At 38.4% G+C, this 21,757-nt stretch overlaps 1 protein-coding gene across 1 annotated transcript; it reads left to right on the plus strand.

Moving 5' to 3' along the window:
* Positions 1 to 1,996: 1,996 nt before the first annotated feature.
* Positions 1,997 to 7,537, plus strand: LOC110908240 (AP-3 complex subunit mu). The gene is made up of 8 exons (XM_022153159.2): positions 1,997 to 2,163; positions 2,230 to 2,329; positions 2,394 to 2,504; positions 4,791 to 4,880; positions 5,036 to 5,283; positions 5,801 to 6,010; positions 6,123 to 6,330; positions 7,069 to 7,537. Exons 1-8 carry the CDS (start codon positions 2,129 to 2,131, stop codon positions 7,312 to 7,314), a joined length of 1,248 nt encoding a protein of 415 aa, XP_022008851.1. The 5' UTR covers positions 1,997 to 2,128; the 3' UTR covers positions 7,315 to 7,537.
* Positions 7,538 to 21,757: the final 14,220 nt, after the last annotated feature.

The raw sequence follows: 21,757 nt of genomic DNA on the forward strand, positions 1-21,757 counted from the left end.
TGATGTTGTGATGTTTTCAAACTTATTTAATGGATGACAAATCTACAGTTTTATCATATAGTTGTTGTTATGATTGAATGCAATGGTATTAAGAAAGTCACACCATAATTACGCTTCCGCAAAAGTCAGGGTGTGACAGCTTGGTATCAGAGCTTCGATTGTAGCGAACTATGATTTGTTCTCGAGTCTAGACTACAATCATTAGGGCTCTCACGAAAATGTTTTCACAACATATTTCATTGCATACACGAAACACCCAGATCCAGGAAAACAAACATTTTTACAAACAAAAGACACGAAACACATTTCAAGGTTTATGGGTGGTTCAGTCTGAGAGACTGGCTGGTTCAGTCTGAGAGACTGGGTAGTTCAGTTTGAGAAACTGAGAGGTTTAGTCTGAGAGACTAGGCGGTTTAGTCTGGGAGACTGGGTAGTTCAGTCTAGGAGACTGGGTGGGATAGTCTGGGAAGACTAGGACGGATACGTGAATACATTGTTATTAATTACATGCTTATTGATGATTGTTGATAAATGTGCTTATGTTGTGATTGTTTTGTTACAGACACTATGTCTTCGTTTGAGAGTGGACTGTCTGATACTGTCGACCCCATGGCTATTGTTTCTGACGATGAGATCGTTCCAGAGCCAGAGATCTTTACCTCCGATACCGAGAGTGACCCGGAGATGATGTCGGATGACGACGACGATTTTCAGCCATTTGCGTTAGAAATAAAGATGTCATCCATGGTTTTGAGGTTTGGTTTGGGTGTCTTAATCCTGGACGAGACACGTCTTCCAAACCTTGGTTTTATTTAATATATTTTGATGAGTCCTTAGTGAACTCATAAACGATTCGTATGGTTTGTAAAACTTGAAATTTGAAGTCTATGTTTAAACAATGATGTTGTGATGTTTTCAAACTTATTTAATGGATGACAAATCTATGGTTTTATCATATAGTTGTTCTTATGATTGAATGCAATGGTATTAAGAAAGTCACAACATAATCACGCTTCCGCAAAAGTTAGGGTGTGACAAAAATGGTCAGATTTTTTTAATTTGTTATGATAAAAAACTTAAAAGACTATTTTGCCCTTCATTAAAAGGAAGGAAAAAGACAATAAAGTTGGATGTTAACTGGAAAATCAGACCAAATTTTTATTTTGGATGAAAATGACAACAAAATTGAAACCAAAGGGACCCAGATTTAAAAGATTTGAGTTTTGGACTAAAGTGCTAAAAGTGACCAAACCTCAAGTACCGTTTTGCCAGTTTACTTTATTAAAAAATATCATTATTTAAATTTAATTTAAATACCATAAATTAGCAACTTATTTTGTACCTAATATTTGGGGAGTTTTTCAAAAAAAAAATGTTTTTTTTTTACTTTTAGTCCAAAAGTATTTGACAAATTACTTTTAACCCAAAAGTATTTGAATTTTTACTTTAAATCCAAAACTTTTTATCTTTTTACAATTTAACCTCACAACTTTTTACTTTCTACTTTGGTCCCTATACTTTTCATCTTTCACAAATTTTTGTTTTACGCTTTATTCTAAATTTTTTGTGAGTTAACACGGCGCAACGTGCATGTGTGGTTCAACGTTTTTACGTTTCGTTTTATGTTTCGTTCTAAGTTTTGCGAGTTAACACGACACAACGTGCGTGTATGGTTCAACGTTTTTACGTCGTCTATTTTTTCTTGTTTGACAGGTTCGTCATAACGTACGGGTCCTAGATCGACTTAATTATTATTTTCTATATTTTACGTTTCGATTTAACTTCTTACCATTAACATGTAACAAATTCAGTGTTGGTGGTCGCTCACAATAGTCTGCCAATGATTCTATTTAACACGGCTTTACACCCCCGCCAGAACGCAACCGTGCTTAATACTAGTTTTCTTTAATTATTAAAACTTAAACGTATTTATGCTTTTTTTTATATAGTTGTTCATATCTATTTCACTTCATAAATCTGGTGGTAAGAATCGAGTCCCAAAAAGTTTTACAGGTATTATTTTATACCATAACAGCCATTATACCCCATAGCATAGCTCTGTCCTCTGCCTAGAGTCAATTGGGGGAGATCAATCAATCTTTTCAATTCATTCATCCAAACGACAAACATGTTGCAGTGCATATTTCTTCTCTCCGATTCCGGGTATGACACATTTCTTCTCTGTGTTTATTGATTCAAAATTGAAATTTTGAATCATCGCAATTGTAGAGAGGTCATGTTAGAGAAGCAGTTGACTGGACACCGTGTTGATCGATCAATCTGTGCTTGGTTTTGGGAGCAATCGGTCTCTCAGCCTGATTCCCTCAAGGTATTCCTTTCGGATTCGATTGTTTGTCGTTAGGGTTTAATCATGTTTCAGTTTTTGAAATTAGGTTTTGCCAGTGATTGCTTCCCCAACGCATTACCTTTTCCAAATTGTACGTGAGGGGATCACGTTTTTGGCCTGTACTCAAGTTGAAATGCCACCATTGATGGGGATTGAGGTTAGTGTAGTTGAGGTTTTCTTCTCTCAATCATCAGTTGTTTGTTCACTTTGTTGTGAGTTAATTGAGATAGATAATTTTTATGATCAAGCACACTAGAAACTGAACACATACAGAATGCAATATACGGACACGACGGTTTAACGTGGTTCGGGCTAAACTACGTCCACGGGTGGCAACTAGGTATTCTTTTATTGAGGTGATAATCGATTATAAGTACACGGGTTAGTTTTTTTTTTTTTTTTTTTTTTTTTTTTTTTTTTTTTTTTTGGGGGGGGTAGGTTCCTGGTTTAGTTTTTAGGTTTTTTGGGGGTGGGGGCTGGCCGGTTTAGGTTTTTTGGTGGTGGGGTGGGGGCTGGCCGACCTTACGTATTTGGAAGTTAAAAGGGTTAAAACCCTAAATATTTTAGGAAACGTCCCCGATACTCTGTTTTGGAAGTACCCAATATCGGGTACGGTTTTGTAGAAGTCCCCGATATTCGGGTACGTTTGGGAAACGTCCCCGAGCCGTCCCCTACGCGTTTCCGTCCCCGAGCCGTCCCCGGGACGGGTACTCGGTGAAATTTGCCGTCCCCGTGCTTCATAGCGTAATACTAATTATTATTTTTTTTCAGATATTTTTTTTTATTTTTTTGTATTTTAAAAATGCTAGATTTACAGCCAAAAAATGTTAAAAAAGAATTTTGGTGTGTTTTTTAAGTTTTTTTAGGAGTTATCGAGTTCTCACAATAAATGGAGATACGGTCGGCTGCCCAAACCGGTTGCCCTCTTCCCCTTCTCGCAATTTCTGACAATCTGGCCCAAAGGCCTACAAACCCAACAATAATTGGATCAAGGCTTATTGATGCATTGTTAAATTAATTCACCACAATGTTGGTCGGCTATAGTTTATTAATTTTGGATATATGATGTTCACATTCGTTCATATGTGAGCTGGGGGCTTGCCCTCGTTTCACCTTGAGACACTACTATTCGAGTTGGATATTACTGGTTACGTTTGTTTGTTTGCTTAATGAGCTTGGTCTCTTTGTTGATGACTACACAACATGCATGTAAATGCTGCTTTTTAACAAAACAAACAACCATCTATCATCCTTGACATGACACGGGTTGACTAAAGTACTAACTGAATTTCTAGATGCTTGGATTAATGTAAGATAAAAACGATGACATGATTTAAAGTTGAACAGAGATTAGATTAGGATTAAGATAAAGCCACGTAAGCATGAATTTAGGACGCTGATGTGGAATTTAGCATGAAATGGTTCCGCTTCTCAAAAAGAAATTTCGGATGGTGTTTCCATGGTACATGTGGCACATCTGAAGTATTATTGTAATCAGCAACATGGGATTTTCGTCAAGTATGGGACAGATGAAAAAGTTTTCAACTTAAGTCTACCTTCATTGAGGCCCTACCATAATTGTCAATAGTGAGCGTAGCGATCGCTATAGCGCGCTACGTAGCGTATGGGTCTAGACTCGCTATTAGGGTTGTAGCGATAATAGCGACAATTTATTTATTTTTTTGTTTTTTTAATATAATAGTAATTAAATATAGCTATAAAATAGCTGGATTTTAGGTTTTTGTTAAATATACATGTAAAATAACATATATACCAGGGTAATTTGATATAAATTATAATATACATATCAAATTTTAATTTTTTTTTCTAGTGTATCGTTATTTATAAAATAGCGGCCGCTATCCATCGCTGCTATGTAGCAACATGTAGGTACCTTATCGCTATTTGCCATTAACAACTACGGGCCCTACAAAATCTATCGGTTATCTTATATTTTCCTGACTCATGCTTAACTCTTTCTTCTAACTCCTTAGCGATTTATGTACAAACCAACAAAAGCCGCTTAGCTCATCTATGCATATTTCCTGTAGTTTTTCTTCAAGAAGAAGCTACTATCATATTCGCATTTAAGTTTTAACTGACATATTATTTATTCTTTACCTTGTCAATGTACAAGAATGGCTGATTTATATCAAACTATATAAATATAATTATCTGTGTATATAAAACCATTCAGAAAATGTTGTGTTTTCTTTACTATGTGCGTCTTACCTCAAGTCTTCCACTCTGGACATAATCGAACATTGTGAACTTGATGTCAAAGTCACTAGTTATTCTAAATCTCAATTTTATTAATTTAACTCGAAGTAGGTCTCGTCGTCATTTTTCTATGTTTCTTTACTTGGTGTTTTGTTCATATTTGAAGCTATGTTATTAATCTTCATTAAGAAAGAAAACATGTGTTTGACTGGTCAACTTCTAGTTTCTTTGCAGAGTAGCTGATGTCCTCTCAGATTATCTTGGAGGGTTGAATGAAGATGTTATAAAGGACAATTTTGTTATTGTATATGAGGTATGTGGGATTTAAGATGTGAATTGTGATTTTAAAACTTATTGTAGTTTCAGTTATATTTTTTTTTCAATTTTTGAAATAAAATTGCCGGTCATCATAATTCCCATAACTAAAGGTAAACGGTACTTTTCTTTTCATATTGTCACGACTTGCAGCTATTGGACGAAATGATAGACAATGGGTTCCCTCTAACTACCGAACCAAACATTCTGAGGGATATGATCGCTCCTCCAAACATCGTTAGCAAAATGTTGAGTGTTGTCACCGGTAACACTTCCAATGTGAGCGACACCCTTCCTGGTGCCACGTCATCATGCGTTCCATGGAGGACAACACAATTGAAGCATGCAAACAATGATGTGTATGTCAATCTTGTCGAGGAGATGGATGCTATTATAAACAGGCATGCACCATAATTACCCTTGCCTCTTTTCTTACTTCTCATCCTGTTATATGATGGATAACTATGTATAACATGCTAATTATGCCGGTCTAGGCTAAATTTCAAATTGTCCCTGACATTCTTGAAACATGTCAGTTCCGTCCAAAAACTTAACGTCAGTTAGAACCTGCCGTTTAATGAAGGGTAAAAACGTCATTTTCCTTTTTTACACCATTTTCTTTTTTTTTTTCCGTTTAACAGGGTTTAAAGAAGGAAAAATGAAAATGAAAACAATGATATGGTTTTACCCTTCATTAAAATGACAAGTTTTAACAAACGTTAAGTTTTTGGATTGATCTGGCATGTTTCAAGAATGTCTGGGACGGAAATGGTACAAATTTAAAATTTGGCCTGGACTGGCATAATTGGACAAACGGCATGGACGAAAATGGCAGTTAACTCAAGTTTAAAAAATAGATTAAACGCGTGTTTGCAGGTCAACGAAATCCAACTAACCGTTGTATATATTGTTGTTTAGCGATGGAGTGTTGGTGAAGTGCGAGATATTTGGAGTGGTGGAGGTGAATTGTCACCTTTCAGGCATTCCGGATTTGACTCTTTCTTTCGCAAACCCTTCGATTTTGAATGACGTGCAGTTTCATCCTTGTGTGCGGTTTCGACCCTGGGAATCAGAACAAATACTCTCGTTTGTACCTCCAGACGGACTGTTTAAGCTCATGAGTTACCGGTACGTGGTTAACATGCATTGCTTGTGAAATTAAAATTTGAAAACCGTTCCATCTTTTTCATCATCAGAAATGACATTAGTGATGATATAATTTGATTCGAGTACACTATAGGGTGAAGAAGTTAAAGAATACTCCTGTATATGTAAAGCCTCAGATTAGTTCAGAGTCGGGTACGTGTCGTCTTAGTGTGATGGTTGGGATTCGGAATGATCCTGGAAAAGTGGTTGACTCGTTAGTGGTGCAGTTCCGACTCCCTAATAGTGTATCATCAGCCAATCTCACTGCAAACCATGGAACAGTAAATATCCTTGCTGATAAGGTACCCTTCTCTAGGGCTGTAATCGAGCCGAGCCAGGTTGAGCTCGAACTCAAGCTTAAATGAGTCAGCTCGGCTCCTAAAATGTTCGAGCCAAATCGAGCCGGCTTGTTAATATTTTTTTAATTTTCTTATTAGTTTTTTACATTATTTGATAACGTAAAAAACAAAAAAAAAAAAAATAAATAAATATTAAACATATATCTGTATGTATTATTTTTATTTTTCTAATATTTTAAAGACCGGAGCACATGTTAAAAGTTTTAAATGTATCATTTTTGTTTATTTTCCCGTATTTTTATATGTTATTGATTAATTAAACTTAAAAATGTTAACGCTTCAACACCCTCCCGCATATCTTTTATTTTAATACATTTAAAATCAAAATTAATCTATATAAAATAATTCTAGCCAGCTCGCGAGCTCCCAAGCCGAGCCAGGCCTTGCTCGAGCTCGGCTCGTTTACAAATCTAGCCGAGCCTAAACAAGCTTTTTTTGAGCGAGTTGCGAGCTTTTTGAACACCCCTACTTCTCTTGTTGTATTTAATCTGTATCAATCCACATACACTCTAATGTGTGTGTGTGTGTGCGCGCGTTCATGCGTGTGTGTGGCAATGCAGACCTTTATACCCCTAGATATCTACAAGTATTACAGCCTACAAATTTAATGTTCAAGATCCATTTTCGACTCCAGATTCTCTTTAAACCCAAAATATTCATATTTTTATTCTGATATGGCAGACGTGTAGTTGGTCTATTGGACGGATCCCGAAAGACAAAGCCCCACAAATGTCCGGAACATTGGTGCTTGAAGAAGGCATAGAACAGCTTCAGGTAAAGCCTACCTTTCAAGTAGGCTTCAAAATCATGGGGGTGGCTCTGTCTGGCTTGAAATTAAATAAGCTGGATTTGAAGAATCTACCTGCACCCGCTCACAAAGGCTTTCGAGCTCAAACCGAAGCAGGTCAATATGAAGTTAGATCATAGTTTTGATTTACGGCCTCCAACGTTTCATTTGCCTTCAGGTATTCACTCAATGTCGAAGCACGAAATGCGGGTCCTGTTTTCTTATTTGACATTTTACATTTGGAAGTAAAAACATGGTTTGGGTTTTGTTGTAGCTTTGATTTTCAAAGTACATCATGTGTAACACCCGATTTTAGGGGTCGGTAATTTTTATTAATTTAATTAAATTTGAAATGTGTGCATATGTGTTTTTGTTCTGTGAGTTAATTAGTTCATAACTTGTGTTAATAGTTAATTAATTAAGGTTTGAATAATTAACTCACCCTACTACATGTTGGAACTGATCACTCTCGTTTAGATCAGCCAAAGCGAAAAAGAAAAGGACAGGAGTGGAATGGAATGGAGAATTCCCGACCTAGCTGCAGAGATCGTCAATTTCCCAGAGGTTATAGTGGAATCGAGGAGATTCGTTATGGAGGTTGGGGGTTTCGCTCATTTGCAACAATATGTGTTGTACTTTGGTAGCCGAAGGTGGTGGCGGTGGCGGTGGCGGGAGTGGTGGTGTTAAGTGAGGGGAGAGAGTTGTGTGTGAACATGGAAGTCTTTGAACAGTTAACCGAGGATGTGGTGTGTGTGGTGGTTGATTACGGAGGTGGATACTGGTAGTGGTGGTGCAAGGCGGTGACGGGAGGTGCTATGATGGTGGTGTGCTTCTAGTGAAAGAAAAGGTGGTGGGAATCGACTAGGGTTTCGTGCACAGACCGGCTTTGTTGAGGAGAACAATGGCCGACAAGGATGTGGTGGTGGTTCACGTGATCCATAATCGTGAGGTGGCGGTGATTAATGGCGGCCGCCCGCGGCACACCGGTGAGTGGTGGTTTTGAGCTATACGGGTCTAAATGAACGTGTGGAAAGCTATAGATTGATTTATTTGATCTAGGTGAGTTCTATAAGCCAGAATTTAACGTTTTCAAAGTTTTTGGGCCAGAACGTGATTTATGCGAGTATAGAGGCTGTTTTGGAAGTGGGTTATGATCATGGTAGCAAGTTCGATTATAAACCTTGAATATATGCTTTTGTGGTCTGTGACGGACCCATAATTTTTTTTTTCCAATGGAGTCCTTTTTTCGATGTTAAAATTTTTCGCAACCAAAGGATTAAATTTTCAGGTCGGTCGTCGACCGGGTCGGGTCCGGTGATTTATTGAGCTTGGAACATTTAAAAAGAAAATAAACAAATAAATAACAAAACAACACATATCTAAGCAGAAAGGAAGAAATTGAGTAAATCAAAAGAGTTAGAAGATTGTACATTATGTTAGGGATGGGCATAATACCCGGTTCCAAACCCGAACCTGTAGAACCGGCCCGGAACCGGTTCCAGGTCCGACCCGATACATAGGAGAACCGGGTCCAGATTCAAAAAACCCGGAGGTTTTTACCTGGTTCCATTTTTTCTCATAATAAACGGGTAGTACCCGGTTCCTAACCCGTACCCGGTTAATACCCGTACCCGGTTAATACCCGTACCCGGTTCCTCTCAGTACCCGGTAATATGTTACCGTTAGAACCATTTACTAGCCGTTGGGATCGATTTTGGGGGTTGCAAAACGCATTAAATGCCAAATATTACCGTTGGAATCGGTTTCTATCCGTTGGAACCGGTTACTAGCCGTTGTACCCGGTTACTAGCCGTTAGAACCGATTCCTATAAATTGTTTTCAAATTTTATTTGTTTAACTCACCAATTCTCTTATTCTTCTTATATCATTTTCTTCTACTTCTTGAAATACTTTTCTACAATGGCTTCAAAGAATTCTAAAACCACAAATTCCCCATCCGTCAATAATGTTCCTCAAGCTCAAACCGCTCCATATGTTGTTGGAACATTATCAAATAGTCGCAATGCGAAAGTATGGTGCAATTGGGACTTGGTCGAAATGAGTGACGGTTCGCAAAAGGCTCAATGCAAACATTGTGGCGCCTTGTTAAGCAAGGACTCTAACTCCACGTTAAGGAAGCATGCTAAAAAGTATTGTAAAGCTTTAAAAGATTTGACACCCGGTCAAGTTCAACTCTCAAAAGATGGTACGATATTCTGCTATGAACAAAAGATAGCTCGTGATAGGATGGCGAAGTTGGTGATTCAAAAAGCGTTGCCGTTTGGACACTTCGACGACCCCGATCTTACTAAGCTTATTAGGGAAACGCTTCAACCTCGCTACAAACATGTAAGTCGTCGTACTTTAAAACGCCATTGTTTATTGTTTAAATTTATGGGAAAATGCAAGAAAAGATTTAATTGTTTTTTTAAAACTTTAAAAACTAGTGTAAACTTAACTAGTGATGTGTGGTCGGCTCCACATGGTTTACCCGAATCATACATTTGTGTCACCGCTCATTGGGTTGATCCCGATACATGGCAAATGATGAAGCGTACGATTGCATTTGAAGAGTTTCCTTCTCCTCATACGGGAGAAAATATTTATAAAATTATAAATGCCACAATAATGAAATATTGTTTAAAGGATAAATTTTTTTCAATATCATTTGATAATGCTTCAAACAACTCAAATGCAATCGACAAATTAAAGTTGAAGTACAAACCAATTGTTGATGGTGTTTTTTTCCACACACTGTGTGTTGCACATATTATTAACTTAGTTGTGCAAACCGGTTTAAAAGATAAATTTGTATCGGATTTTATTATAGCTTTTAGAGCTATGCTTCAAGATGTTTTTCAAAAGTGGCAAAGAACGATACCAAGATTATAAAAAGCTTTGTAAAGATGTTAACCAAAAATTAATTGGTCCTAATTGGGATATTCCAACTCGGTGGAATTCAACTTGTCATATGTTTGAAATGGCGTTAAAACAAATGGGAACTTTAAAAACTTTTCATACAAATTTAAGTGATGACTACCAAGTCGACCCGTTTCCCGACACGGCTTGGGCTAATATTCAAACACTGAGTACTTTTTTAAAAGTTTTCAAAACATCAACAACTTTGATTTCGGGTGTTTATTATCCCACAAGTTCTAAAGTTTTATCCGAATTGTATTTGATCACAACAAACTTTAAAAAATTTGAAAATAAAAGTGACATGTTGAGGAATATGATGAAACCTATGATTGAAAAATTTAATTTTTTTTTTTTAGATTTACCACCCGTTTTTCTATGTGCCACCGCTTTAAACCCAATTTTAAACGTACCGGGTGTTGAAGCTTTAATTGAAGAAATTTATGACAAGTTGGATATGCATGAGGAGGATCCAACATTGAAAGATAAAACGAAAAAACTATTCAACAACTATTTGTCCAAGCTTTATGACCATTATTTAAAAAAAATATGGGGAAAAACAACAAAGCAGTTTGTTTACGTCTAGGTCGTCGGCCTCTAACGATGAAACAATTGGAGACCCGATCATAACCATGTTAAATGTCGTTAGAGACGAAACGGCCAAGCAACAAAGGGGTAACGAACCATCAAGTGAACTCGGTCGATATAAAATATATGATTATTCGCGTACTATGACCGCCGAGGAATATACCAACTTTGATATTTTGGCATGGTGGAAATCAAAAGAATCGGAATTCCCGATTCTAGCCACCATGACTCGTGATATACTAACGGTCCAAGCTTCCACGGTAGCTTCGGAAAGTGTGTTTTCTCTTAGTGGTAGGGTATTATCCATTCGAAGAACAAGACTAACATCGGAATCGCTAGAGATGGCAATTTGCCTAAAGGATCATTTGGATGCCGTTGCCCGTGTTCAACATAAAACGAGTCTAGAAGACGAAGTGGAGTTAGAGCACAAGATTATTGATGAAGATGAGGATGACGGAGTAGAAACTAATGATTCCGAAGATGATTGTACCGAAGTGGCCGCACCAAAGCGTAGCGCATGTGAAAGTGCCGCACCCGACACAAGCAAAAGGCAAAGGAAGTAAACTGGTTACTGTGGAACCGGTTACTGTTTTCAATTTTGAACCGGGTTTTGTTTAATTCTGGAAAACCGGTTACTGTAAACCAGTTACTGTTTAAGAACTTGATCTTGATGTGATTTATTAATTTGAGTTTTTTTATAACCCGTTACTAAAACACACCGTTTATTTATTTCAAAGGTACCGATTACATCATAACTTAACTAAACTTAACAAACCTAACTTAACTAAACATAACAAACCTAACTTAACTAAACATTACACAACAACCTAAACATTTGAGGAACCGGATTCTTCACCCTTTTCGTTTTTCGCCTTGGTCACGGGGCAATGGCGTTCGGTGTGTTTCTTTAGAGTCGAGTTGGCGGCCGCTTTCATAAACTTTCCACAACCCTTGCACCTAGCCATCTCATGGTTGTCGGTCATCAAACACAAGTCGAAGTGCTTCCAAATAGTCGGGTTTCGTTTGGTTTTCAAAACCATCACAACTTCGTCGTTGCATGCCATTCTCTCTTTGTTTGATGAATTTTTGGAGTAGTAATTGAAGGTAATGAAGAACTTGGGTAATAATGGGAGTGAAGGGTAAAATTTGGGGGTTTTATAGGAAAAACCGATTTTTTAATATTAAATCGGTTTCCAACGGTCTTATAGCCGTTGGAACCGGTTCCAAACAGTGTTCTGCATCTTTTTGATTTCAAATACCCGACAGAACCGGTTCCTGACAGTACCCGACCTACCCGTTCCAACCAATACCCGAACCCGGTTCGACAATACCCGTAACCGGTACATCGGTTACACTCTTTTAGACTTCTACCCGGGTTCAACCCGGACCCAATTCTTCATTGTACCCGGTTCCACTCATTGTTATCAGTACCCGGGTATGTGTAGTACCGGTTTCGGGTATTAAAAATACCCGATTATGCCCATCTCTACATTATATTAAAATTATGCTTGTTAATTGACAGGGTATCACACAATTTACATCTTATATTTAATACATATTAGATGGGCAAGAATGTAATTTCATAGTTAGGTTATTAATTATGTTGGGTTATTAGTTAGCGATGCAGAATTAAAATTTAATAAAGTTGAGTTGTATCACACAATTTACATCTTATATTTAATACATATTAGATGGGCAAGAATGAAATTTCATAGTTGGGTTATTTAATGAAGGTTAAAAATATAATAATAATAATAATAATAATAATAATAATAATAATAATAATAATAATAATAATAATATAAGAGTAAATTACAAGTTTTGTCCGTTATGTTTACACCAAATTGCAGACCTTGTCCTTTAGCGCAAAAGTTTACGAGTGTTGTCCTTAACGTTTCAAAATCTTGAACGTTATGTTCTTTAAGCCAAACCCAGTTAGATTTTTTGGTTAAATCTGGTCATGTGCCTTGCACATGAGGGTATTGTTATCATTTCACCTTCTCAAGGGCTATTGTGTAAAGATTGAGCAACTATTTTTAAAAATTAAAAAATAAAAGGGTTATATAATCCCTATCTCAACCTCTGCACACATCTCTCTCTACCACTTGCCACCCTCACCCACCCTCACCCGCACCATTTGCCACTGCCATAACCCACCCCACGCCACCACCACCACCACCCCACACCACCTGCTTAAAAATGAGATTTCAGATAGAGAGATTTTAGCCGTAAACACTTTAATTTCCCCCAATTTTAGCCCTAACCATCCCCATCGTCACTCCCAACACTGTCACCACCACCCCAAAATGTCCAGTTCTTCTTCACTAAAAACCCCACCATTCACTGTTTATATTCCAGAAAAAAAACCTAATCAATTTCCTATTATTTAACCTAAACAACGCTAAATTCAGAGTTCAAATTCAATCAAATCACAATTTAACAAACAAAACCTAATCAATAAACTGAAATCAATGAATAACCATAGCCTGGGGATTTGTGCGAGGGTCTGTCTCCCCCACCATTGAAACCATCATACCTGCAAGACCTTGAATCGACATGTAGAACTTTGAATCCCTAGGCCTTGTAATCGATCTGTAAAACTCTGAATCCTTGATGTGTGTAAAATGCAACATATAAATTACATCAAATGAGGCATAAAACTAACCATTTTTAGTACTAATGTTGGAAAAAGTGTGCTTTTGTCTTCCTTTTGTATTTTCAGGGTTAAAAGAGCGCAAATGGACAAAAGAAGCAAAAATACAGTTAAATCTAACATAAATACAAGAAAAGGAATAAACGTGACATGCCCGACCCCTCGACAGCACCTTCCCAAGCAAAAACAAGACTTCAGAAGGCTGAACACGCCCCGTGCCTAGCGGACACGGGGGCGTGCCCAAGTGTCTGCAGAAAGGACAAAAGAGTAGAAGCTTCTATTCCCCGACACGGGGGGGGGGGGGGGGTGCCCAGCTCCACACGGCCGTGGTCAACACTAAGATTCGCAGAATCCAAGCAGATCTTGATAGTACAGATACGCTTCTACACATGGGGCCGTGCCCAGCGGACACGGGGGCGTGGTCAACTAATGCAGACAAACTGCATTTAATGAAGAAAGAGAAAGTGGATGGACACGGGGCCGTGTCCGGGCTTCTGTGCAGGCTATAAATAGGGGTGCTTGGTTCACTTCAAAGGCATCCCTTGACAAACCACCTCTCTCCCACTTCACCCACACTCCACCACCATCACAACACCCACATCCACCACCATCATCCATCATAGAGTGTGTGTAGTAGTCTCGGGATCCAAGATTGATAGTAAGAGTTCTTGACAATCAAATGCCATGTTTGCCTTAGTCTCTTACATCACTTGGTGAAGACAAACATTTAGTGTAATAGTTTTGTTTTATTAATCTTTTCGCACTTTTTATTTGGTTTTGTATTAATGACTTTAATAACTAGTTTCTTATGTTGAAGGTGAAACTTCCTTATCATTTGTCTGTGGTGTCTTGGTGTTATTTTACTCTCTATATAAAATAAAAGATTTACACCATTCATATCTCCACGGTCTATATGGAGATATGTTGGCTACCTGGTCGGGGGTTAAGGGAATGGTTTGGTAAGGTTCTTGCCTTGTGTGTATAGATCCTGCAAGGATCTGGGTCAAGCTTACTAGGACCTCCTTCAATACCCACTGGTATTGGATGGCGGGGGTGCGAATGGATTGATCCCATCATATGTAAACTACTATTAATACATTAACCCGGCTACTTGGGATTGTATCCCTGCTGACTCAAACCACTTAGCCGAGGGTAACGTTACCTTCAAAAGAGGGGCCTACCACATTATGCATTAATAACTTAATTAATTATCTTCCAATAATCCAACCCTTTAGGATTGTATCCTTGCTGACTCAAACTACTGGGTTGAGGGGTAACGTCACCTTCAAAAGAGGGGCCTACTACTATAACTAAGATAATCTTTTAAAAAGTGCAAAAGTGCGGAAAACATCAAAGGTTACACTAAAGGCGAGTCGGATCCAAGTGATTCATCTTGTCTATCTGTTTTTATTTTATTTTTATTTTCAGCATTTTTAGTTTTTATTTTCATGTTTAAAACCTTTTCTAAAATTTTGATTTGATTAGACGTTGAGGATAAACCGGTATTAAAAGCTCTTGTGTCCTTGGACGACCTCGGTATCTTACCAACGCTATACTACGCTCACGATGGGTGCACTTGCCCATATGTGTGTTTAGTGTTAGTAGAATATCGTGTTTTATAAATTTAAAACTTGACTAAAGTGGTAAAAAGGGCTAAAAATATAGTTAAAATCATATAACACACCGCACACATCAAGTTTTTGGCGCCGCTGCCAGGGACACAAGGATTTTAAGAAAGTTAGGAATCAACGGCCTAATCGTTTTTCTTATTTTTCTGTTTTTTTAGGATTTTTCTTAATTTTTCAGCTTCTGCAGAGCTCAGTACGGGCCGTGCCCGCTGAACACGCCCCGTGCCCAATCTTTGGTACTGGCAATCCTGTTTTAAGTCAGACAGTAGCTGAACACGGGGCCGTGCCCAATCAACACGCTCCGTGCCCAAGTATCAGATACTGAAAACAGAACCGTAAGATCCCAACGGTTGGTAATTTCTGACACAAACATGAGCGGTACTGATTTTTTTACTACCGCTCCTCTTATGGTACGTGGTGTCAAATATGTGGTGGAACTCACGAAGATTTAAAATGTTATTTTTTAAATTACACTCCCCACTATATAGACCCATTGTTTTCCTGTAGCCTTAAGAGGGGCGAGAGTAAAAATAATCCCTATCTCTCCCTCGAATGCTCTCAATCATCCCTTCTAGATGAAATACTTCTTGAAGAATTATTTCAAATGGAAGATCTAATTCTTAATTGGATAAAAGAGCTTGAGATGGACATAACTAATTCATCTCAAGACAATACCCAAGAAGAATTATTGAGATCGCATTCGGATGAAAACAACTTCGTTGCTCCCGAAATCACCTCTAACTCTTGCGAAGACTTGAGCGACAGTCGTCCCTGTGTCGATTGTGCCGTGAAGGACTCCCCATCGACTTCAGTCGATGCATACATAGACCTGAGCGATTCGACATATACCTTCTTTAACGAGAGCCCGGAAAAGGGTTGGACTTATCCACCTACATTTAGCATAGGAATCACCCTTACCGATAACCTCTTGCGTTCTCGTCTAAATCTAGGGCGACTAAGGTATCTCAGACACTTCGTTGTTGTTCCGTCCAGTAAGGAACCACCCGATCCGGATAAAATCCTTAAAATAGACAAAACTTCATAAGCAGCCTCTAGACACGGGGCCGTGTCCAGGTCAGCACGCCCCCGTGCACCAAAAGATTCCCGTTTGACTTTTGGTCAGAATACGGACAAAAGTGTCAGAATCTTGTCAGCACACGGGGCCGTGTCCAGCCAACACGGGGCCGTGTCCAGCGTGCTGTCGTTTTCTATAAATGCAGCAAGATTCCTGCACACTTTGGACCATTCCAAAGACAGAGATTTGGTGGGATCTTCACACATACCATACTAGGTATATTCTAAAGAAGGTTCCTAATCACCAACTTGTCTTTTCTACTTTTATCCATTGCCTTCTTCTTCATCTTCTTCTCAAAAACTCCATTAAAGCTTAAAACTTTCATGTTTTCAAGCTTTAGTGTGATGTTTGTTAGGTTTTTATTCAAGGAATCTTGCCAAAAATAAGTTTTACAACATTGTTTTAAGTTATTTCTGCTTAAAAATGTTTCAAAGGTCAGAAAAATAATTTAAAACTCCAAGATTCCTTGTTCCAAAAATCTGCAGAGAAGTGGACGCGGGGCCGTGCTCAGTGAGCACGGGGCCGTGTTCGAGTTACTGTTTCATCAAAATGAACTCTTTTCAGTTTATTTTCGTAGAATGTCAATTCAAAACAGTGGAACCTCTTCAACACATTCCAGAAACAGTCGAAGGGAACGAAGGCCTTCAATCGAAGCAACTCTTGTACGCTATGTGATGGCACTACGAGAAGCTCTCGACGAAATAACATCCGTAGAAGAGGTCCTGATCGACCGTATAAATTATCTTATGGTGGGGCTGGAAAATAGTTTTCAAGAAATCAACCTCTTGCACTAGAGGTTGAACATTCTTGTCACACCTCCCATGGAACCAATCCTTCCCCAAGAGGATTGGAACTTAGCACTTGGAGTCATTAACCCCACCAGGTGGGATGACATCCCCGCGGAACCTCCTCTTGACAATTTACAAGAAGTTCCGGTGGAAGTCACACCCCCTCAAAATGATGATGCCAATGATCCCGCTTTTCTTCTCCCTCGGGAGATAGAAGAATGGCTCAACGACGTGTGAGGGACCTTACCTGGAGGAGAAGTTCTTCAAGCCTCATTCAACCGATATATTTATCTTTGTCAAAAATTTTGCTCTTAAAATAAACTATAGGCTACGACTTCTTTTGGGTTTGGGATTTCTTGTGTTTCTTGACCTACTTATCTAAGTTTTAGTTTATGCTTTTATTAGGACCTTTATGTAAGTCTCTCTATTTAATGAATGATGGATTTTAAAATTATTTAGTGTTTGGATGATGTTGTAATGGGTAAAACACACTCGGGATGGTGAAGGATACTAAGGGAAGCTTGAACCAACACCCCATGCACAAAAACAGAGCCACCCGACACTTTTTCTTCATTACAGCAAGTTCAGCACGGGCCGTGCCCAGCCAACACGCCCCGTGCTGAAGGATCTGCTGAAAATCGCCCAGTTCAGGTAACTGGACACGGGGCGTGCTCACTGAACACACCCCCATTCCCAGCCTTCTGTTACTTTCTGTTACTGGCAATCTGAACACGGGGCCGTGCTCGGTCACCACGGCCCGTGTCCAGACGTCCAGTAACATAAATTTTTGTTTTAACACACCTTTTTACACATTCAATCAACCTAAAAACTTATTTTTGGGACACATTGAGGACAATGTGTAATTTAAGTGTAGGGGGGATGCTAAAACCTTGAAATTTTGCAAGTCCTAATTACAAGCCTTACACAAAACTCTATTGGAACCGCTAAACACCCCAATTTTTTTTCAAAAACTTTTCATTTTTTTACTTGTCTTGGTTTAAATTGGGAATAACAAGTTCTAAAAAGGTTATATTTTTACAAATTTACAGCCGATAGCGTCGTGATAAAAAGAACCAACATAAGAAAATTATGAAACGGCATGACAAATCTAGTTAAAATTTGATTATATATACTTGATCACATTAAAAACCCATTCCCACAAAAAGTGAGTTTTGAGTCTTTAATTGAGCATATAAATACACATCTTTAAAAATAAATGCTCATCTTTCGTTTCTTGTGTGAATAGCCGCTTGGTTTCTTACGACTCTAGAACTTGCCATGACTATACATTCCCGATCCTTACCAACTTAAACCCAAGTAAGTAAATGATGGAGGCATTAGGACTAACCTTTTTCTTTCAACACCATTACTTTTTTTTTTTTTTTTACCACCTACCCAAAATTCCCCTAGTTAACCCCTTTGAGGCTTTCATTTCTAAACCCACAAAACAAACACCCTTTACCCACCAAAACCCTTTTTTATTTTAAACCCTTTATTTTAGTAAAAAGCTCGGTTTTCATGTGACATCCCTTATGAAAAAAAATATATATGTTATGAAGCTTAGCAATAAACAAATAAGTTCACCAAAAAGAAATTTGTTTGAAAAATGCTTCATTTAAATAAAAAGTTACAAAAACAAAAAGTTTTACGAAAACCGACGTTTTTACGCCTTTCGCCGTTTTCTACTAACCACTAACCCAAAACCACCTACCTTTAACCCAAGCCTAACCAAAGTCCTCTTGATATTTATAAAGGTTTATAGTTAAAAAGGAGGAGGATTGATTGCTTGGCAAGCATATGGTAGAAGTAAATTCCATGTCGGTCTCGAGTGTTTCACAAAAATACATCTTCGGCCGAGTGTTGAGTGACATCCCGTGAGGTATGTGAACTTGTATATAAATGGAATTTTAAAAAGGCATGTTATGCCCAAATAAGTAATTTCTCTTATGTAATGTTCTAAATAAATCATAACGAATAGGATTGTAAATAACATAAAAATAAAACCTAATAAAGATCTTGGAATCCCGATACTCAAAACAAGCCCAAAACTTTCTCTTCTACCCATTCCATTTGAGAGTGTAAGCCACATTATAAAGAGTTTTTCTTGAGGACAAGCAAAGATTCAAGTGTGGGGGTATTTGATGTGTGTAAAATGCAACATATAAATTACATCAAATGAGGCATAAAACTAACCCTTTTTAGTACTAATGTTGGAAAAAGTGTGCTTTTATCTTTCTTTTGTATTTTTAGGATTAAAAGAGCGCAAATGGACAAAAGAAGCAAAAATACAGCTAAATCTAACATAAATACAAGAAAAGGAATAAACGTGACATGCCCGACCCCTTAACAGCATCTTCTCAAGCAAAAACAAGACTTCAGAAGGCTGAACATGCCCCGTGCCCAGCGGACACGGGGTGTGCCCAAGTGCCTGCATAAAGGACAAAAGAGTAGAAGCTTCTATTCCCCGACACGGGGGCGTGCCCAGCTCCACACGGCCGTGGTCAACGCTAAGATTAGCAGAATCCAAGCAAATCTTGATAGTACAGATACGCTTCTGCACATAGGGCCGTGCCCAGCAGACACGGGGGCGTGGTCAACTAATGCAGACAAACTGCATTTAATGAAGAATGAGAAAGTGGATGGACACAGTGTCATGCCCACTGGACACGGGGCCGTGTCCGGGCTTCTGTGCAGGCTATAAATAAGGGTGCTTGGTTCACTTCAAAGGCATCCCTTGACAAACCACCTCTCTCCCACTTCACCCACACTCCACCACCATCACAACACCCACATCCACCACCATCGTCCATCATCCATCATAGAGTGTGTGTAGTAGTCTCGGGATCCAAGATTGATAGTAAGAGTTCTTGACAATCAAACGCCATGTTTGCCTAAGTCTCTTACATCACTTGGTGAAGACAAATATTTAGTGTAATACTTTTGTTTTATTAATATTTTCGCACTTTTTATTTGGTTTTGTATTAATGACTTTAATAACTAGTTTCTTATGTTGAAGGTGAAACTTCCTTATCATTTGTCCGTCTGTGGTGTCTCGGCGTTATTTTACAGTCTATATAAAATAAAAGATTTACACCATTCATATCTCCACGGTCTATATGGAGATATGTTGGCTACCTGGTCGGGGGTTATGGGAATGGTTTGGTAAGGTTCTTGCCTTGTTCAGTGTATAGATCCTGCAAGGACCTGGATCAAGCTTACTAGGACCTCCTTCAATACCCACTGGTATTGGATGGCGGGGGTGCGAATGGCTTGATCCCCTCATATGTAAACTACTAGGGGGGGGGGATATTCCACGGTCCTCCCAACCGCTGGAGTGATCACACTCCATAAGCTAGCTTAGCCCCATAGCTGCCTGGGGGTGACTACCCAACCGAGAGCGAAGAGCTTGGCCGTGGGATGCGGACACCAAGATTTGAACCCGGGACCTCTAGGGAGAGGGTGGGTGAGGCTGGCCAACTGGGCTACCCCAGAAGGTTATATGTAAACTACTATTAATACATTAACCTGGCTACTTGGGATTGTATCCCTGCTGACTCAAACCACTTAGCCGAGGGTAACGTCATCTTCAAAAGAGGGGCCTACCACATTACGCATTAATAACTTAATTAATTATCTTCCAATAACCCAACCCTTTAGGATTATCCTTGCTGACTCAAACTACTGGGTTGAGGGTAACGTCACCTTCAAAAGAGGGGCCTACTACTATAACTAAGATAATCTTTTAAAAAGTGCAAAAGTGCGGAAAACATCAAAGGTTACACTAAAGGCGAGTCGGATCCAAGTGATTCATCTTGTCTATCTGTTTTTATTTTATTTTTATTTTCAGCATTTTTAGTTTTTATTTTCATGTTTAAAACCTTTTCTAAAATTTTGATTTGATTAGACGTTGAGGATAAACCGGTATTAAAAGCTCTTGTGTCCTTGGACGACCTCGGTATCTTACCAACGCTATACTACGCTCACGATGGGTGCACTTGCCCATATGTGTCTTTGGTGTTAGTAGAATATCGTGTTCTATAAATTTTAAAACTTGACTAAAGTGGTAAAAAGGGCTAAAAATATAGTTAAAATCATATAACACACCGCACACATCAATCCTCCATCACCATACATTGAATCTCTTGTCGAAATCTGATGGTGGTTCGTATTCCACCACCTCCACTCAAACCATTGTTGTTTTTGTGAACAAACTCACCTCTGTTTGCTGCCTTCATCGTCAGAATAAGAGAGAGAAAAAGAGGGGGTAATAGAGAGAGGATCGCCGGAGGTGGTGGTGGTCTGTGGTGGATGATGGCTGAGTGAGAGAGATAGAGAGAGAAGAATAAAAAGAGACTGAAGAGAGAGAGGGTCGCCGGAGGTGGTGGTGGTATCTGTCAGGTATTCATGTTGGCTGAGAGAGATAGAGAGAGAGAGAGAGAAAGAGAGAGAGAGAGAAAAGAGAGATATAAAGAGAGACTGAAGAGAGGGATGGTTTTAACTTATATATGTTTTATTTATTTATTTTTTTGCCTTTTTAATTAACATATTTTTTAATTAAATGGATAAAATAACAAAAAATATCCTTATTTGCCTACTAAAATTACAAAAATATCCTGATTTAACCAAAAAAATTAACTGGGTTTGGCCTAAAGGACATAACGTGCAAGATTTTGAAACGTTAAAGACAAAACTCGTAAACTTTTGCGCTAAAGGACAACGCCTGCAATTTGGTGTAAACATAAAGGACAAAACTTGTAATTTACTCATAATATAATACCAAAAAATTAACGAAATAAAGTTAACTAATTTAATGAGACTAATAATAAGTTATTTATTTCATATGATATTTTTTTAAATCATGAGAACTTCACCGAATATTTTTTTCTCAATCCGGTCTAGGTTCAAAACTGGTTTGAGTTTTTAAGAAGAATTAGA

This window comes from Helianthus annuus, chromosome 14 (assembly GCF_002127325.2).
Source record: "Helianthus annuus cultivar XRQ/B chromosome 14, HanXRQr2.0-SUNRISE, whole genome shotgun sequence".
Classification (NCBI taxonomy): domain Eukaryota; kingdom Viridiplantae; phylum Streptophyta; class Magnoliopsida; order Asterales; family Asteraceae; genus Helianthus; species Helianthus annuus.

Excerpts from the sequence above, each read along its gene's own strand:
- LOC110908240 (XM_022153159.2), top strand. The coding sequence starts at position 2,129 with ATGTTGCAGTGCATATTTCTTCTCTCCGATTCCGG. Across the intron at positions 2,330-2,393 it reads CTCAGCCTGATTCCCTCAAG|GTTTTGCCAGTGATTGCTTC; the intron begins GTATTCCTTTCG and ends TTTTGAAATTAG. Across the intron at positions 5,284-5,800 it reads ATGGATGCTATTATAAACAG|CGATGGAGTGTTGGTGAAGT; the intron begins GCATGCACCATA and ends ATTGTTGTTTAG.